This window comes from Balaenoptera physalus (genome assembly GCF_965194825.1).
Source record: "Balaenoptera physalus genome assembly, chromosome: 5".
NCBI classification, from domain to species: domain Eukaryota; kingdom Metazoa; phylum Chordata; class Mammalia; order Artiodactyla; family Balaenopteridae; genus Balaenoptera; species Balaenoptera physalus.
This window is the reverse complement of record NC_138884.1, coordinates 136,505,783-136,526,868: the sequence shown is the minus strand read 5'-3', so window position 1 is coordinate 136,526,868 and position 21,086 is coordinate 136,505,783. Positions and strand designations below refer to the sequence as shown.

General features: G+C 34.5%; 1 protein-coding gene and 2 long non-coding RNA genes across 4 annotated transcripts in view; 2 read left to right on the top strand and 1 right to left on the bottom strand.

Moving 5' to 3' along the window:
• The first annotated feature begins 226 nt into the window (after positions 1-226).
• The window catches only part of LOC309661001, a 53,309-nt gene continuing 32,449 nt past the window's right edge, over positions 227-21,086 (top strand). The window contains exon 1 of the long non-coding RNA XR_014263774.1: positions 227-5,939. This is a non-coding gene — a long non-coding RNA (uncharacterized lncRNA). The remainder of the gene's footprint in view (positions 5,940-21,086) is intronic.
• Positions 5,946-21,086, bottom strand: part of HSPA4L (heat shock protein family A (Hsp70) member 4 like) — a 51,402-nt gene continuing 36,261 nt past the window's right edge. For both annotated transcript variants that reach the window (XM_082462146.1, XM_082462145.1), the window contains exons 16-20: positions 17,611-17,736; positions 17,204-17,311; positions 14,927-15,046; positions 10,241-10,402; positions 5,946-7,237 (exon numbers count right to left, since the gene is read on the bottom strand). In XM_082462146.1, coding sequence (XP_082318272.1) covers positions 7,046-7,237; positions 10,241-10,402; positions 14,927-15,046; positions 17,204-17,311; positions 17,611-17,736 — 708 coding nt within the window. In that variant the 3' untranslated portion in view covers positions 5,946-7,045. The remainder of the gene's footprint in view (positions 7,238-10,240; positions 10,403-14,926; positions 15,047-17,203; positions 17,312-17,610; positions 17,737-21,086) is intronic.
• Positions 10,360-15,019, top strand: LOC309661021. Its single transcript, XR_014263800.1, has 2 exons — positions 10,360-10,483; positions 10,532-15,019. It is a non-coding gene; the product is annotated as an uncharacterized lncRNA (long non-coding RNA).

Here is a 21,086-nt window from a genome sequence, read left to right as displayed (position 1 = left end):
AAGCAAGTTTATATTGTCGTTCAATTATATTTTCTGATTTTCAACAGGATTTTACTTTTCTGTAAGTTCATTTGTTTTCAATTCAAGCATACGGAATTTCTTTTGGCTATGGTGTCATGTTTACTAAATATTACATATTTATGTAAAATAGTTTTACCTAATAGCTGAGTGACAGTTCATATAATTATATTAGATATAGGTTTTAAAGTTCTATTCATTTCTCTTTATACTTATAGCCTGTTGTTGCAGAGTTATGTTTCTGGTGAATTGCTCTACCATTATTAAAACTCTGTATCCCAATACTCCCCCCCTCTTTTCCCCACTTTGTAAAGGCAACTTGATCTGATTAATAAGTTTCTTTTGATTGGCATTTTCTTATATTTTTTCATTAATTTACTTTCAACTATTACATCATTATGTTTAAGAAGTGTATTTGTAAACACTACATATAGTTCTTAAACTGCTAAGTTTATGGTACTTACATTGCCATAACTACTGATATTTGGATTTCTTTTATTTCTCTTTGTTCTTTGCTTCTCTTTGCCTTCAACAGGGTTCATTTTCTTTACTACAAATTCCTAGTTATTTGTTCTTAATTTAACGTGACTCTTGTTATGTCTAAAACCAATACACAAATCCTTTTCAGCGAGGTTAAACAGGAGACCAAATGTAATTGTGAAGAAAAGTAAGGAAATGCTGCTCAACAGAACTGCTTCAAATTGCCTTTTGGGATTTGCAGAATGCATGAACCATCCTGAACCGATTTCTTTACCTTTCAGCAGAGGGGAGAGCTTGAGGATAAAGTATTAGGAGGTACTTACAGTCAACAGACATTCCTTCTTCACTTCGGGAAGGTTATCACCTCTTTGCTGTTTAATCACTAGGGATTATGGGTTAAAGAAAAAAAAGGGTGAAATCCTCTCCAGTTCTCCCCCACATCAGGATAAGATGAACAGGAATGAACTGCCAACTGGTCAGCCTTCTAGACTTTGAAAGTATTTATTTCTGTTTCATTGGAAAGTTAAGTGGGGGTATAAATATTTTTCTGAGTTGAGGATCTATTATCCTTCTTATTCTCACAAATTGTTCAAGCACTAGAAGATTAAGCACCAAATGCTGTAATCTAGACCAGGGGACCTCAGTTGTTTTCTTATCCCAACATGCTATTTGACACATTTTCAACTGGAATAGCAATTCTCAAAAAGAGGTTAGGAGAAACTTGGGCAGGGAGCTCCTCTTTGTGTACTGAAAATTTCTGAAGTCTAGTTCATTTATTGCTAGGTTTTCTCTTCTAATATAAAGTTATTCGCTGACAACACAGTATTAGCAAACTACTACTGTAGTTTTCAGAATCGATATCATTTGATGGTTTAAAAAGTTTGCCAATTTACTCAGAACCCTCACTGCCAAGCAAGTTTATGTAAATGACTCTGATGACCTGTCCACAAACCACCAAGTCAGTGAAGTTCACTAGGTGAACATTAAGCCTCAGGTGTGTAAAACTCATGGTTCAAAGAGTAAGTAGATAAATATATTTATACTTACATAACTTCTTGACAATGTGTACTTGCCATCCAAAAATGAAATGCATTTATCAATTGCTATTTTGTTCACTAGTATGAAGATGCCATTTTACATACATAGAAAATGTTTTATATACTTTGATTCTGTCAAATGTAAACATTTTATAAATGTTTGTGAACCAAAATTGTATGCCACATATATATTCGCGTCGTATATAATAACATTACTGACTTAACATCACAAACCATTCTCATGTCTGCTTATTGAAACTAAGGGTCTGTTTATAGACACATCACACTTGATTATGATTTTCTGCATTGCACCGGTCACTCTTTGTGCTGAAAACAAACTGGGAAATTGAGAAATCAAATGCAGTAGTTTTCTAAAAAAAAAATTTAGCTAGTAGGTACTAAACTGCCAGAAGGTATTTTATACTAATGATTGGAGTCGGAGTCACTATGTGTATAAATTATTTTAATAATGGTTGGGGAAAGGAAAAATGACTTGGATGCCATATTAGTACTAAACAATTCAGTAACTTCATTAAAAATTTGCTTCTATATTAAACAACAATGGCTTCATCCTGCCAAATATAACATGTTTTACTTTTAATGTGAGTCTCCTTCCAAGACACTAAGCCATAAAAGTATTATTTCAGGGGAAGAAACCACAACATTTTAAAGTTTCCTTTGCTTAGCTCTCCATTTCTAATTACATTTTTACATCTACATTCTGGGTGGGTCCATATGATTTCAAGAGCATGTTAACTCAAAGTCTTGGAAGCAAAAAATTTAAGAAATTCTGAAAAAAAACAAGGAGGATGCACAACACATGTATGTAATCAGAAAGCAGCAAAGAATTGAAGTTGTCTGATCTTTAAGAACTATTTTGAATTTCTGACCCATTTTGTTACATTGATATCTGGATTAAAAATGAGGGATGTTGATTACTTAATACACAGTACTCACAAAATTGACCTCTTTTGGTCTAGAACTACTTAAAAGTATTCAAAGGCCAGAATATGAAAAATCTATTAAGCCACTATTAAATTTTAGAGAAATTACATATGGAAACTTATAACATGGCTTTTCAAGTATAAATTTGAGTCAAAAAATTCTTAACAGTAAGATTTGGTTTTAAAGTAAAAAGAAGACAGGTAATAAAATTAACTATCAAAGTAATCGTAAAAGAAGTATTTTTTAAAATCCATGAAATAAAAGACTTAAAGAATAATCCAAAATAAAACAAAATATAATTGAGAGAAATATAATGATTATTTAAGAGTCCAGAACTGAAAGATAAAACAAGATAACAGGAAAGACTAAGATAATTTCCATTTATAGTGTATATACTATAATGCAATTAAACTATCTAAAACATGTTGAAGTTCACTAATCTCTTTATAGGATGGGTAATCAGTACACTTCCCTAATACTCATCATGTGACCTAGGACATGACAGTAAATTAGAGATTCCAAAGCAAAGATCATTACCATTTATTTTTGTTGTTGTTGATACGGATTTTGACCTGCCTGACTGAGTCAAATGTTCATGATTCAATTGTTAGTTTTCTTTCTTTGACTTGAAAGCTCCAAGTCATTTAACAATGTATCTTAACAGACATGCCTTTTCTTTTAATGCTTACTCCAACAATATGCTAGAGGTACCCCTAGAGATCTGGAAGGTGAAAGAGCCATTACCCCCTATAGGTACTGACCACTGCCATAGACATTTAGGGGTTTTTCTTCTAAGCAGTTTGCTAATATTCTAAAAATTCCAGGTACCCTGTTATTGTATGAAACAATTACCCTTGAATTTAACAAGGGAAAAAAAACTTAAGACATCTGGCTATATTATAAACCCAGAGCTGTTTGGTTAGGAAACATGAGTATATGGAAGAATATTAATTTTAGTTTATTGTGTATTAGAGATATGAAAGTAAAATAACTAAAGCTTTTGTTTGTTTTGGTTAAAGACCTGGTCTTGATCTGCATTAAATCTTATTACTTTTTATCAAAAGAAAAGATTATGTGCTTCCTGGAAGTTGTTTTAAAATTATACTTTGGCTTAAACTTGACCAAAAAAAAAGGTAATTTTAAAACTGTTTTCTCTTTTTTGATCAAAAAGTCTGTCTCTTCTGAAATTGACTAAGAAGATTAGTTTGGTAAATGACTGATAGTTATAAAACATACTGTAGTTAAGAGGATAATAAAACATTAGAATCAAACTTTATAAGCATCCCTACACCTTTGTCATTTGAAAAGTCATCAGTGGCTGACTTTAATCAATGCCATCAGATTTTAAATACTGATGTATCAATACAATTAGATATGCCTCTCATTAAGTTTTACAGAATCCACTATCACAAAACCAAATTCCACTTAAAAGTTCTGAAGTCTAACCACAAAACAACATCTACTTTAGAACTGAAGTTTTTTTGTTGTCAGATTCTAAAAGCTGAGAAAGGTGAAGTTATATTTTTCTATCACTTCTAAATCTATGATATGTAAAATTAATGCCAAGACTTTAATTGTTGTGGACTACCAAATACCAACTATTAAAAACAAAACAGAAAATCCTATTGGGAATGTTTGTAGGCTTAGTATTACAATTCAAATTTATGAAAACGGAGGGGTGGTTAAATCTGTTTTGGGTCAACTGATAACTGTATTCAAATGTCTATTATCTTTAAATATAATCTTTCAAAACAGTTGAAGCTGTGCTAATTTGGATAAACTGTTTTAACATATCACTTTATTATATTGATAACTGATCCCCCAAATTCACTTTAAAGACTTCTAGCTAGGAAATATAATCATAAGTATACTAAAAATTGACCCCCCAAAGTCTAAGAAATCTTTATTTCTTCTTAATTAAAGTCTAATTTTTACCTTTTTAAAATTGAGATTATCTGTTATTCCAATAGCCTACTTCTTTGGTGTGCTGTTTGTATCAATAGTTGTTTTAAAACTTAAGTATTCTGTATATTGCTAAGGAATTAAAACATCACAGACTTTCTTTTGTTACATTATTTAGCGAACTTTGTTTTTAAAATCACCATGTGATTGGCTATCAGGAGTTGATTTCTAAAACCAAATAATTTATACTTTTCCATAGAGTCGTAGTGTATTAGATTAATACATTAGATTAATCATATCCTATTAATCCTATTAATCATTTCCTACATACTTAGTTCTTATTTGCTTACTACAGGAAAACATCCTATTTTGCAATGTATTTTTTAAAATAACTTCTAAAATAGTGGCTTATTTTGAAAAAAGATCTTTAATTTTTCATCTAAGCACTGCATATTTCATACAGATTAAAATTATACTGAACCCATGCCTTCTACCCAAAACTATATTAAGGAGAACATTTTCTCTTTTATTACTGTATTCAATAAATAATTATAAGGTTAAGGGCTTTTGAAAATCCTTTAAGTTGAATAAATGGGTAGGAAAAGTATACATATTATCTTTGGATATATTTAACTTATTAAATGAAGTGTTACATAACTGCAGGAATTGGAATGTTATAATTCTGACTAAAACACAGAACTATATAAAGTGACTTAACGGAACTGGAAAATGTCTGGATGTACTACACAATTCAGATGCAGAAAGGTTTGTTCCCACATATTCCCAATTAGTTTTGGAGGTACAGCTCCTAACAAAGTGGGTGGAGATTTTCTTCATAACAAAAAGCTGTGAACTCCCTATGTGTACTGTTATATATTCCCTTTCATAACTTTTATGCCCTTACTGAAGTGAACCATATATTCAACATACAAACGAAAAGTAACAATACATGCTTTTAAAAAAATGTATTTCATCATTACTAATGGATATAATTACTTCATTAGTTTGAAAACATTAAAAAATATATTGGGTCTATATGATTTTTTAATGCAAAAAAGGGACATCTCCCTCAAAAAGGATGAATAAAAATCCCTGCAAAATGCACTGCTACATACTTTCCTTTCAGTGCAGACTACATTGTAGAAACAGAATCTCTCTTAGAGAACTAGTTGTGAGAAGTAACAACTATCCCTAAAGATATTAAACTCTCAATTTTTATTACTTAAGAAAAGCCCATATTAATTTTTTTTTTATTTCTTAATATAAAGATGATGTAGCTTTGGGGAAAACTGAGCCTTTCAAAATTTTAACCTATGTCAATCTAGTTGATTGGCATTAAGAACACAAGTGCCCATGCATTGTCTATGCTTCTTTTTCTTGTAGGTTGAAAAGTCATTTCATTCTGCTCCCATCTCAAGCTTCTGCACAGAACTGAACAGTGTGAACAAGTCTGGTGATGAAGCACAGATTAAGTCTTTAAAATATCTTAATTTCACAGCCCCTCAACCCATATAATTTATATACGAAGCACCAAAACTGGAGCCAAGGTCTGAACAGGTAACGTAACAGCAGGAACTATAATTTAATCACATCATATCATATTACACTATGTAACATTCTATATTTTGCCTGTTGATATGTAACACAGTTAAGTTTATTACAAGCAGTATTTCCTAAGACCTATGGTATAAGTGCTTCTTTTCAAGTATTACTGCTTATTTAGTGTTTATATGTTAACATTAAGTAAATCAGTGATAAATGTATATAATGCAATACACATTGTGCCGTTTCTCCGAAGACCAAAACAACTGTTAAAACTAAAACAAGGTTATCAACATCACAGATGCATGTCTGAGTAGGTCAACAGCATTTCCCCCTTAACATGAAGGTATTTTCATCAAAAATGCTTCATCATTTTTGGGCCAGCATTACTTTAGCAGAAGCTGGTCTTCAGGACAAGTAGATCAGAAGTTTCAAGTGCTAAAGACACTGAATTACTCTGAGAAACATCAATCCACATGACTAATGAAAAGAAGCTAACTGCTGGTGTAATCTTAACATAAAATTGTGCGTTTTCCCTTTCAGTGTGTGATTTAGTTCATTTATATGATGAAAACAAAGTTTTGAAGTTCTTATGACACACCAACAAGATGGACTAATTTGTCAAGGAACCTCTTATTTGTTTTAATATTTAAATTATAACAATACCATAACTAGAAAAAGGTCAGTGACTTGGTGGCTTTAAACCACATCAATTTCAATATTTGTTTTTCAAAATAATGATGCAATTAAATCTATGCTTCTGCAACAGTAGCACAATACAGTATCCTTTCCTGAATAAAGGAGCTGAGGTTTATCCAAGGAGAAGCTTTAAATAAGGTTGCCAACTACTTATCAATCTTGCATGTTTGACATAAAATATATTAGGAAAGCTTAAACTGACTTGTTAATGTATATTCAGCTAAAGCTTCACATTAAGCAGCAATGGAAATGAACAGAGGTGCACTCAATATAAAACACTTTTCAAAACTACTCCAAAAAACAAATGACAAAAAGTGGTTAAGAACAACTAAACATCTGTTGTGTGTACCAGATGTAAAAGAAGAAGAATGGACCCTGTGGTTACTTGTACTGTTTGAATTATGTGAAGGTAAAATTAAGACTTAGTCCACTTCCATCTCTCCAGAAGATTTAGTATGCTGTGTGCTGTCTTTTGTTGTATCTGGTTTAGTTTCAGTCCCACTCTGTCCATCCACTGGTCCGTTGTGTTCACTATTAGCTTTTGCCTTGTCTTCAGCAACCTCTACTTTCGGTTTGGGCTTATAAATGATGGGGTTACAGAAATGATCCAGTTCCTAAAGACATGAAGAAAATTGATTATATTAAAAATATTATGTAACAAGTTACCATTAACATTCTAAAGTCCACATTAACTTTCTAAATTTCCACATAATTCCACATTCCTGAATAGCTGTTGGCTCAGCTAGATAACCAACTAATTCTTAAACTACCTTAATGAAGGATTTAACTTCTCGGCTAGTGTTTGTCAGGGGTGATAAGAAACTATTCAGTCTTTAATAATACATTCTGTATTTACTGTTCCTAAAATTTTTTCCTCATCATTTGAATACAGTTTATTTTGGCAGGAATAGTTTTTATTTTATTTATTTTTTTGGCTGCACTGCGCAGCATGCGACATCTTAGCTCCCCGACCAGGGATTGAACCTGGGCTCTTGGCAGTTAGAGCGCGGAGTCCTCACCACTGGACCGCCAGGGAATTCCCAGGAATAAATTCTAATTCATTCCTTTAAATTATGCCGAGAGCTCTGTTATGAAAATTACATCACGTAATACCTATTGCATAAATTAAAGTTTCTCAACATTTACATAAAAAGTTTTAATAAATGGAATTATATAAATATACACACTAACTTTATTTACTTTCTGAAAACAGCTCAGTAGCCTTTTCTGTTGAAGGAAAAATAAGCCATGAAAGTAAATTCAACTTAATAATTTAAAAGAGATAAATTTTCCATATCCTTGCTTTTTCTACACAGAAATAAAAGACCATTTCAGATAAAGCTACTGAAACACTTAAAGTTCTTTCAAGACCAGTGTCACAGATATTGGGATAGGGACGGAAACAAAGGAAGTAACATCCTTGGGGAGTGTTTTAGTGCACACTGTTCTTTATCACAATCTGCATCTCATCTGATTAGGAGTAAATTACTATAGATTCTTTGCCAAACTTTTCTCAAAAGGAGAATACTCTTATTGTTTTATGATTTAAAAAAATACCCGTTTTGGTACAGGAAAAGTTGCTCAACATCACTAATCATCAGAAAAATGCAAATCAAAATCACAATGACATATCTCACACCTGTCAGAATGGCTATCATCAAAAAGAACACAAATAACAAATTTTGGCAAGGATATAGAGAAAAGGGAACCCTAGGTACACTTTTGGTGGAAATGTAAATTGGTACACCCATTATAGAAAACAGTATGGAGGCTCCTCAAAAAGCTAAAAATAGAATTACCATATGATCCAGCAATTCTACTTCTTGGTAAATATCCAGAAAAAATGAAAACACTTATTTGAAAAGATACATGCACCCCAATGTTCCTAGCAGCATTATTTACAATAGCCAAGATACGGAAGCAACCTAAGTGTCCATCAACAGATGACTGGACAAAGAAGATGTGGCACGTATATACAATGGAATATTACTACTCAGCCATAAAAAAAGAATGACAATTCACTTGCAACAACATGGAGGGTATTATGCTTACAGAGAAGGACAAATACTGTATGTTATTACTTACATGTGGAATTTTTAAAATAAAGCAAATGAGTGAATATAACAAAGAAATAGATTCACAGATATAAACGAACTAGAGGTTACCAGTGGGGAGAGGAACTGGGGAGGGGAAAGATAGGGGTAGAGGATTAAGAGGTACAAACTAATATGTATAAAATAAATAAGCTACAAGGATATATTGTACAACATAGGGAATACAGCCAATATTTTATAATAACTTTGAAGTATAATCTATAAAAACAATCACTGTGTGTACACTTGAAACTAATCTTGTAAATCAAACATACTCCAAAAAAAAACACCCTAAAACCTGTTTTTGTTTTAAAAATGAATCAAATACCTACAGACATACTGAACTAGATTAAAAAGAATCACCTGAAATTCCATCTCCTATAGATTAACATAACTAACCTTTTGGTGAACATCCTAGATGTATGTCCATGCACACACACATCTCCAAACATACAAATCTATGAACATGCTAATTGATACAGTGAGATTACAGAATCTAAATAAAGTTATCTTTCCTTTTTCACTCAACAATATGTTGTATAAATCTATATATCTATATAGATTTATCTCTGATATCTTAAATACTATATTTAATTGTCAAAATGTGTTGTAATGTTGAAATATGCATCAATTTATTTATCTAGTTTCTTACTGATAGGTATTTAGGTTGTTGCCAGGTTTTTGCTATCATAAGCAAGGGTATTTATCTGCATATACTTACGTAACAGTCAAATTAAGATGAATTCCTAGAATTGTGATTTCTGCATTAAAGGGTAAACTCATTTTAAATTTCTATACATATTCTGAAATGATGTCCCAGAAAAACGGTAACAAATTTAACCAAGTTGCTCAGGAAGAGCATCCATTTCTTCACACCCTTGGCAATTATGGCAAAGATTGTGAATGTAAGCACACAGCCAAATCAGAGAGAAGAGATTTGCATTTCTTAGATTAGTAATGAAGATGAACACCTTTTCAAATGTTTATTGGATATGTATTTCTTTGTCAGTTGTTTTACCAATGTCTTTACTCATTTTTCTACTTAGATGCTGATCTTCATTATCAAGTTTGTCCCCGTGTTTTTCATAGTGTTTTCTATAACCTTTAACATTTTCAGTAGTAATGTTTTTTAAACTGGAAAGTTTATCTCATAAGTAAGATTTTACCATGGAATTTTACACATTTCAAACTACGTCAAAGACAAATATATATTGCCATTTTACAATGGAGGCTCAGAAGTATTATACAGCCTAGAAAAATCGGACATATTTGGAGTTCCGCATTGCTTTACTTCATTCTGTATTACACTTAAAATCTAAAAAACAGCTTTGTGTATATGACTAATTAAATCAAGGAACAGAGATGTCCCACCTAGAATGTTTTTTTTCCCCAAAATTAAAGATTAGCCTCAAATTCCTGTTTTTCTATATTCTTCTGCCAAGTTGATTATTTCTCAAAGTATGGCTCCCATTAAAAAAGTTTAGTGACTGAACCCATGAAAAAGAGAAGTTTATAGTTTCTAACCTTTGACTTTGCGACTATTTCTGAAACTTTCACCACAGGATCTTGAGTGAGACTTAGTTTGTTCTGTGCATTCATCTTACTGTTCAGCCAACTCATGGCTTCACTGATATATTTTTCAACTTTTTCCATTTCAGCAGGATCCAAATGATCATATCTTTCATCCTATTAGGAAAAAAAACACTTTACTTAATGTAACAGGTTTTTCAATAAGCACCAATTTATTGATAATTTCTGCTTAAAAGAGTTAGACTCTTATTGAGTGTATACCTCACACATACCCATGTGAAGAAGCCATTTACAAACTACACAGAACTGAAGAAACTGGGAGAAAGAAAAATCAGTATGGGGTTTTAAAAGGAAAGGCCTTCTGAAGAAGTCAGGTTTGGAAAAGAATGGTGAAGGGTATTAGAGGAAAAAGTAGTACTTAGCCAAGAAAGAAGCTGCATGGACTTAAATTTGTCAGGGAGTAAAGAAAAATAAGTTAAGCAGGCACAGAGAAAGCTAGACAGAAAATTCTGACTTGTACAACAGAATATGTTTAAGTTGTTGACAAGAATTACTGGGTTGGCCAAAAAGTGCCTTTGGTTTTTAAGTAAAAATAAAAGACACATTTTCCATTTTCACCAAGAACTTTACTGAACAACGCATTCACCCTTTTGTTCCACTACCGTCTGCCATTTTTCAGGCAACATCATAATTCCATTTTCCCAAAACTTTTTATCTTTTTGAGCAAAGAACTGTTCCAGGTGCCTTTTACAGTCTTCCAGGGAATTGAAATTTTTTCCATTAAGAGAATTTTGTAAAGACCAAAATAAGTGGAAATCCAAAGGTGCAATGTCTGGTGAATAGGGCAGATGAATCAGAACCTCCCAGCCAAGCTGTAACAGTTTTTGCCTGGTCATCAAAGAAACACATGGTTATCCTGATGGAAGATTATGCGTTTTCTGTAGACTAATTCCGGACGCTTTCCATCGAGTGCTGCTTTCAGTTGGTCTAATTGGGAGCAGTACTTGTTGGAATTAATCGTTTGGTTTTCCAGAAGGAGCTCATAATAGAGGACTCCCTTCCAATCCCACCATATATGCAACATCACCTTCTTTGGATGAAGCCCGGCCTTTGGTGTTGTTGGTGGTGGTTCATTTCGCTTGCCCCACGATCTCTTCTGTTCCACATTGTACAGTATCCACTTTTCTTTGCCCGTCACAATTTGTTTTAAAAACGAAACGTTTTCATTACATTTAAGTAGAGAATCACGTGCGGAAATTTGGTCAAGAAGGTTTTTTTCTCACTTAACCTATGTGGAACCCAAACATCAAAGTGATTAACATAACCAAGCTGGTGCCAATGATTTTCAACACTTGATTTGTATATTTTGAGTACGTCGGCTATCTCCTGCGTGGTATAACGTTGATTGTTCTCAATTAATGTCTCGATTTGATCGCTGTCAACTTCAACTGGTCTGCCCGACTGTGGAGCATCATCCAGCAAGAAATGTCCATCATGAAACTTCACAAACCACTTTTGACATGTCTGTTCAGTCACAGCACCTTCTCCATACACTGCACAAATCTTTGTGTTTCAGTTGCATTTTTACTTTGCTTGAAATAATAAAGCATAATATGCCGAAAATGTTGCTTTTTTTTCTTCCATCTTCAATATTAAAATGGCTACACAAAAATTCACCAATTTTGATGTTGTTTTTAAAATGCACGCTGATATGACAGCTGTCAAAATACAATCTAATAAAATTGTTTCTAAGTTTAAGACAACTAAGCACTACTAGAGCCATCTTACAGAAAAAACTGAATGAACCTTTCAGCCAACCCAATACATAATAAAATTTTGTCTGAAAGAGACAACTGCAGCTGTCACATGTAGGCAATGATCTAAGATGTCGTGATTTAGACTGGCAGTCTCAAAACCAGAAAGAAATGACAATGCAACATATAGAAAGAGGATCTCCTCCCCATTCATCCCTCTGTCTGCATGCTTTTTTTTTTTTTCTAAATGCACAAAGTGAAAGTTGCAAGTTTTTTTTTTTTTAATTTTTATTTATTTATTTATGGCTGTGTTGGGTCTTCGTTTCTGTGCGAGGGCTTTCTCTAGTTGCGGCAAGTGGGGGCCACTCTTCATCGCAGTGCGCGGGCCTCTCACTATCGCGGCCTCTTGTTGCGGAGCACAGGCTCCAGATGCGCAGGCTCAGTAATTGTGGCTCACGGGCCCAGTTGCTTCGTGGCATGTGGGATCTTCCCAGACCAGGGCTCGAACCCGTGTCCCCTGCATTGGCAGGCAGATTCTCAACCACTGCGCCACCAGGGAAGTCCCTGTCTGCATGTTTTAAAAATAATCTCTAGCCTGAACCTCTTCCCTGAACTCCCTACTCTATATCCAACTTCCAACTTGAATTCTTATTTGTAATGTTTGAAACGACTTACCTATGTTTCAAATTCATGATTATCTCCCCACCTACTCTTCCAAGTTCTCCCCATTTCAGTAAGTGGCAACTTCACCCTTGCAGGCCAAAAATCCTTGGAGTCATTTGACTCCTTTTTCTGTTATATTTACATAAAATCTATCAGTGAATCTTATTAGCTCTGCCTTCAAAATATATGCAGCAGAAATCCAACCACTTCTTCCCCCTACACTCTCCGGGTTCAGGGCTCCGTCACTTCTTGCTTGTGTTATTCTAATGTTTTAACTAGTCTCTCTGCTTCCATAGCCTTTAAAAGATAAGTCAAAATTTAAAATTCTATGCTCAAAAGCCTCCAGTGGATTCCTATCTTAGTGTAAAAGCCAAATTTTTATAATGGCCCACTAGGCCCTTCATGATCTGGCAACTGATAATCCCACCCCGCACTGTTCTGAGCCACAGTGGCTTCCTTACTGTTACTCCAACACATTCTCCCCTTTGCAACTGCTATTCCCCCTTTGTTAAGTACATTCTCTTTATAGTTATCATACATCTTGAACCCTCAGCTTCTTTAATTCTCCCCTCACATGCTGTCATCTTATTAGTCTGCCTTTCTGACAAATCTCCTCCACCTATGGCAGTCCCTTCTCCCATAGCCCTTATCACCACCATCTGACTACTTCATAGTAACTCATTTATTGTCTATCTCTTCCCACTGAAGCATATTAGAAACAAGTTCAGTGTTTTGTTTGATGCTGTAGTTCCAGCACCTTGAAGAGAGCCTGGAACATAGTAACTCAAAATTCTTGAGCATAAGTGAAATCTTGCCTTGCTTTGAATAATATTTTAAACCTGCATCCTCAAGAAGACTGCTACAGCCTGGCGAACACTAGGTTATAGTAGTTGTATACAGATCTTCCAATACCAGGTGTGAAATATTCTTGGTGTTTTTATTTGTCTGCTTGTTCCTTCTTACTTTTCCATTATCCTTACATTCTATTTGTACTTATATGGACATTGACATTGGCAGGCACATTCACAATCAGTACCTGGATGATTCTTTTAGGTTGGCTGGATTGCACTCTTTATTTTATAGAATTTACAAATCTTTTATTTCTAAAATAAGTAATCACCCTCCACATTGTGTAGTGAAAAGCAGTATAGTTGTTAAGGGTTTGTATGTTTCAGATTGCTTAGGTTTTATCCTGACTGCATCTCTTAAACTACCTGTGTAATCCTTGACAAGTTTGCTTAAGCACTGCAATTCTCTTACATACATTCTTGTGAGAATACAGTGAGATAATTCATGCAAAGTGCCTAAAATTTAGTAAGTGCTTGATAAATGTAAGCTATGATAATACCCTGCCTAAATCTTTCTGGTGCTGGCCTCTCCAGCCCACTGATGCAATTTTAACATCAGGGGTAAAACCTGGGGGAATTATAGTGAATATTTGTTTAAAACAGGAGTCAGCAAACTTGTCCTGCAGGCCAAATCCAACCTGCTGAATTTTTAAGTAAAGTTATTTTGGAACACAGCCATGCCCATTTGTTTATACATTGTGTGTTTGCTCTTGCACTACAATGGCAAAGTTGCGTAGCTGTATAGAGATGGTAGGCCTACGGAGCCTAAAATATTTATTATTTGTTCATTTAAAGAAAAAGTCTGCTAACCTCTGATTTAGAGGGAAAAAATCATCAGCTTAATTTTGTCAAATCTTACTGTTACATCCAAATGGAGATATTATCTATATAACTAAACATTTGAGGCTGAAAAACAGTGGAAAGGTTAAGGGTAGTAAGATAGATTTGGGCACATATATAAAACAATAAATGATACGGGAGTTACAGATGACTGAAAGACTGGAAGACAAAGTGCAACCAAAAGAAAAAGAGGTCAAGGGACAAAATGAATGCTAGCAGAGTCCAGTTTCAAAGAGGCCTGTAAATTAAAAAAGGTCCAAAAAAACCTTTTGCACTATAATGAAACCCCTAAGAAGAAAACAATGAATTTGGTCACTGGATTAATTTATAATATAGTTTTAGGGAATTTTAAAAGATTAAAGCCACATATCTGCACTGTATTTTAAATTATCAGTATCCTTTACTGATAATTTTACAATAAAGAAAAAAAGTTTTAAGTTTGGTGCACAATGTCTCTGGAACTTGGTAGCAACAACTGCTATAGCTTTGTAGTTGAGAATTTTTAGATTTACCCCACCCTCTCTGCGTAATACACACATTACCATCATCACCAGTTTACTTTATGAATTCAATACCTTGTTTCTGTATGCTTCTATAACTTTCATGACAAGTTGGATCTTTTTTCCCAAGTCGTTTAAAGCTTTTGGTCTCTCTTCATGTTCCACGTACCTAATTTGAATAGGCTGGCCATATTTCTGTTAACGTAATTTTTTTAAAAAGAAAAAGTTATTAACAGAAAACTTTTATTGGGCCCTTACAGAATGATGAATAGGAAAGAAAGGTGGTCAGATTAAAATATGTCCCCTCTTATTTTCCTATGTGGAGATGATTATTTGCTTATTGAATCCTACACAGGAATGCCTGTCCTCTCTCATTCATTAAGATTACCTCTTGATTCCTCTCAAATCCAAAGAAAAACTTTAATTACTTTAAAGTTACGTGTTAAAAGTCTATAAAACCATTAAGAAAACCATAAGGACTATATGCTGCGTGCAGAATTCATGTATTTGAAACTTGGTTTCATATATTTATAATGCATATAACTCTAAAAGCAACATGATTACTGGGATTTCCTGATATTTAATACCTACTGAATATTATTTATGTTATATTTATTCATTAGATTAAGATGTGTATTTTAAGTATAGTGCTTAAAAACAAAAAGACCCATTCAGCCCCTTGCCCCAGCTGCCTGGTAGGAGGGAGATTCTAAATTTTAAAACAGCCTCCTATAACTTTGAGGAGGGGAATGCATTAGAAAAATATTTTCTTTCAAATCCTTTACATATTTAAATAAAAATCAGCTTATTTTACAGCAATTTTAGGTTTTCAGAAAAGTTACAAAGGAAACAATAAAGAGCCAAGCACCTTTTCTCTAATGTTAACATCTTATACCATCGTGGTACATTTGTCAAAACTAAGAAACCAACACTGGTGTATTACTATTAACTGAACTCCAGATTATGTGGATTTCATCTTTTTCTGTTCCAGGATACCATATTGCATTTAGTCTATTTACACATTATACTTTTTATTGTCAATGTTTTTGAAAGCATTTTTAATTCCTAAAAGCCATCTCAAAAAAACAGTAAAGCCTGTGAAAACATCTATAACATTCATTTCTATGGTTACTTATATACTTGAAGCGAAATAATCCATTCTGGGAGCTGCTGGGCTTTTCTGTTATTTCTGTTAGCCTCAGCTGCCTGGTTTGCTCCTCTAGCCCCAAGTATATATATTTTAGGGAGATGGGGAGTAAAAACCACCAAGATAAAATACAGTAAAGCTAGTTTTGCGTTCATAAGCTTAGGTTTTCAAGTTGCTTCTTAATTATTCCCTTTGAAAGTAATTTATTGGCATGAAGGTAATTTTTGCAAGGTATTAACTTCTTTTGCTTTTAAGTTAAGTAACTTCTTTTGCACACACCGCCCCCGCCAATCCCTGAAGGGCTTCCTTTTCCCATACGCTAGAAGTCCTTACTAATGTCATCACTTAGCATCTGTGTATTCACTTGCTACTCAAAGAATGGTTCAGGGACCAGCAGCATCAGAATCTCCCAGAAGCTTATTAAAAAATGCAGAATCATGGGCCCAAGTCAGATATACTGAACCATAATTTGCTTTTCAATAAGGGCCCCTGGTAATTCATGTGCACATTAAAGCACTGCTATGATTCACACAAAGAAGGAAAGACTAAAATTTCCTGTCATCTTTCCAATCTTAACTTCTAATCTTTTAAAGCATTTTTTTTTTCTGTGTGGGGGAGCGCTGGGTAGCAAGCAGAAGGAAAAGAGTAATAGTGGTCTTAAAGTCAGACCACTGACCTAGTAGAAAAAGGGCAGCTGGTGGACACATCTCCTTATTTCTTTGTAAAAGGACACTGAAGCGCAGGGGTACTATTTCTCAAGTTCTTTGCTGGCCTGGTGTCCCACTAATTTCACATTAGTTACAATGTGAAAATACGAAAGGGCAGTGTATTACTCCTCAAAATCGGAGCAGTCAAGGGGGAAAGAAGCAGAGCAATAATGGATAAGGGGTCAGGTTGACAAATCACTTCTTAATGACATCTCAGAAACATATGGCTTGTATGAAAATAATATTAACACTCTGGTCATCTGCTAAATTTTTATATCTGAGTATCATGATAGACAAATATGATTATACATTATTTAATTTCAGTTATCATGTAGCATTACTCACCTCAAATTCAGAGAACACTTCCTCTTACACATACCTGCCTTAGTAATTTCTTATATATTTATTTATTAAACACATACACTGTGCTCTTACACCATAATTTTTAGGACTACTTAATGTTCTGTTCAACACTAACATGGACTTTAAAAAGTTTACCTTTAGTTCTTGAAGCTTATCCACATAAATCTGTTTAGCTTGGTCCTCTCCTTCTTCATAAAGCCAATTTTCTGTGTCCTCCAATATTGCAGACAGTTTTCTCAAGTCCTAGTTATACATTTAAGAGATACTGATTGAAAATGCTCTCCTTAGAAATAAAAGTCATCAAGGAAGGACAAAATGTTTTTCAAGTGTAAAAAATTATTTTTTTTCTGACTTTTTGTTTATAAACATCTTTCTCACCAGCCTTCTGCAATTTGGAAAAATAACTAAGAACCATTCCTAAATGTACTCAAAAAGATTGACAACAATAACACATTTGGTACATTTATTTACATAATTCGTATTAGCATTCTCAAGCAAACATTTAAATAGTTCTCATAAAAAACTACAAAATTTAGACTTACTTCTTGTGTGATGAATTTTTCATAGACAGTGCCAAGCTTGTCCCTAAAATCATATACATATTCTTCAACAGCATTCTTCGCATCATTTCTTTCTTTCTCTAATTTATCCTGCATTATCATCTTCCCCTATTCAAAAAGTTTCAGATTAGCTGCCATGAAAACACTAGGGAAATACAAACCAAAACTGCAATGAAATACCACTTCACACCTACTAGGATGACTATAATCAAAGAAATGGAACATAAGTGTTGGTGATGATTTGGGAGAATTTGAAACCCTTGTACGTTGCTGTTGGGAATGTAAAATACTGCAGCTTAGGGAAAAAACAGTTTGGTGGCTCCTAAAGAAGCTAAACAAAGAATTACAATATGGGGCTTCCCTGGTGGCATGGTGGTTGCGCGTCTGCCTGCCAACGCAGGGGACGCGGGTTCAAGCCCTGATCTGGGAAGATCCCACATGCTGCGGAGCAGCTGGGCTCATGCTCCACGACTACTGGGCCTGCGCTCTAGAGCCCCCGAGCCACAACTACTGAGTCCGTGTGCCACAACTGCTGAAGCCTGCGCACCTGGAGCCCATGCTCCGCAGCAGGAGAAGCCACTGCAGTGAGGGGCCCCCGTACCGCGGCAAGGAGTGGCCCCCCACTCACCGCAACTGGAGAAGGCCCGCGCGCAGCAACAAAGACTCAACACAGCCAATAAATAAATAAATTAAATAAATAAATAAATAAATAAATAAATAAATTCTAAAAAAAAAAAAAAAAAAAAGAGAATTACACTATGACCCAGCAATTTCACTCCTAGGTATATAACCAAAAAGTTGAAAGCAGGAACTCAAACATATTTGTATGCCAATGTTCACTGCAGCATTATTCACAATAGCCAAAAGGTGGAAACAACTCACTTGATCTGTAACAGATGAATGGATAAAATGTATACATACAAAATGGAATGTTACTCTACTATAAAAAGAAATAAAGTTCTGATACATGTTACAAAGTGGATAAACCTTGAAAACATTATGCTAAGTGAAATAAGCCAGATACAAAAGGACAAATATTCTATGATTACATTTATATGAGTTATCTACCAAATTCATAGAGACAGAAAGTATTGATAGATTGGTTTACTGGGGGTTGGGGGAAGGGAGGAATGAGAGTTATTACTTAATGGTTACAGTTTCTGTTTGGGGTGATGAAAAGGTTTTGGAAAAGATAGTGGCAATGGTGGGACTCCCCTGGTGGTCCAGTGGTAAAGAATCTGCCTTAGAATGCAGGGGACGCGGGTTTGATCCCTGGTCAGGGAACTAAGATCCCATGTGCCACAACCATTGAGCTCACGTGCCTCAACTACAGCCCGCGTGCTGCAAACTACAGAGCCCACGCGCTCTGGAACCCACGCACCACAACTACAGAGCCCAAGCACCACAACTAGAGAAGAGAAAACCTGCACACCACAACGAGAGAGAAGCCCGCGCACTGCAACGAAAGATCCTGTGTGCCTCAACGAAGATCCTGTGTGCCACAACTAAGACCCAATGCAGCCAAAAATAAATAAAATAAATAATAAATAAATCTTTAAAAAAGATAGTGGCAATGGTTATATAACTGTGAATATAATTAATGTCACTGAATTGTTGTACACTTAAAAATGGTCAAAATGGCAAATTTCACGTTCTATGTATTTTACTACAATTTAAAAAATTAATAATGTAATACCAAAAGCCACTGAACTGTACACTTTAAATTGGTGAACTGTATGGTATGTGAATTATACCTCAATAAAAGCTTTTTAAAAAAATAACCATAGACTATGTCATTGTACATACTGGTGTTCAAATCCCAGGTTTCCCACTTACTACCTTTGAAATTGCAGCAAAGTCACCTAACCTAAGCCTCAGTTTTCGTATCCTAGAGCTCTTACTTCTATCTGTCTCGTATGGCTGTTAATAAGATTGATGTAATTCACATAAAATATTTAGTACAGTGCCTGACACATAACTGGTACTGAATAAATGTTGGCTTTGGTAAGTGACACAGTATAGCGGTTGTGATCTTGAACTTTGGAGACAGACTACCTGGCTCCAAAACAAAAGGTTACTCTCTGAACTTGGGTGATTCAGTCTACCTCTGCCTGTTTCCTCATCTATTAAAAGAGTACTTACACTTCATAGGTTTGAGGATTAAATAAGATATCAAAGTATTTAAAGATGTTAACAAAAATCATTATTGTCAAATCAAAAGCAAAGAATCTGAAGACTAATAAAAAACAAAATTTGTACTTTAACAAAAACATAGTATTTTAAACATAATACTACAATGCACTGATATTTGTGAATTTAAAATAGTGAGACAGGAAATCTAAAAAAGAGTGGATATATGTATAGGTATAACTGATTCACTTTGCTGTAGAGCAGAAACTAACACAACATTGTGAAGTAACTATATTCCAATTTGAAAAAAACATAGTGAGACATGGACTTCCCTGGTGGCACAGTGGTTAAGAATCCGCCTGCCAGTGCTGGGGACATGGGTTCAATCCCTGGTCTGGGAAGATCTCACATGCCCCAGAGCAACTAAGCCCGTGCGCCACAACTACTGAGCCTGTGCTCCAGAGCCCGCGAGCCACAACTACTGAGCCCGCATGCTGCAACTAGTGAAGCCCGTGCACCTAGAGCCCATGCTCCGCAACGAGAAGCCACCGCTATGAGAAGCCTGTGCACCGCAGTGAAGAGTAGCCCCCGCTCACCGCAGCAATGAAGACCCAACGCAGCCAAAAATAAATAAATAAAATAATTTTATTAAAAAAAAAAAAATAGTGAGCCATTTAAAAATTTAAGAAAAAATCTTATACACAAAATTTATCATTAGCTGCACTTCCCCACAATTCATTCCTTGGAGAAAATTAGTCTCAAATCATACAAATTCAGAATTATTCAGGATCTCTAGAAATGCTTGCTTCACATAAAGTGTAGTCTTTAATAATTAATGAATAGGTGATATACTTAGGTACTAGAAAGAGCAGCATTGTAAAGTCAAAAATCTCTTGAGGAAATTCCCAGAATAACATGCAGCAATTGGAGAGTATGTGGCACTTCAAAGAAAACTGACCTTCTTTAATGCCAGTCAAGCCCGTAGAAATTAGTAACTACCACTTAAGTGTAAATTTTAATATAAAAAAATTACTTTTTACACACAACTATTGGTAAAGAAACCAAACTCTTTTCCTCAAGAGACTGTAAAATGAAACATGTAAATATGTAAAGAAAATTTCAAGAATGACAACAGATTCTAAAAAGTATTAAATGGAAGTCAGAAAACATTCTGAATTGAACCTTAATCTTTAAGGACAACACATTAGAAGAGGGGAGCTGGTAATACTTTCCTATACAATGTCTGCTGGGTGTGCTACTGTTAAGACACAATAAAAGGGGGTAAGAATTACTAGTATTGGAAAGGCCTTTCTCTGTAGTGGAGACAA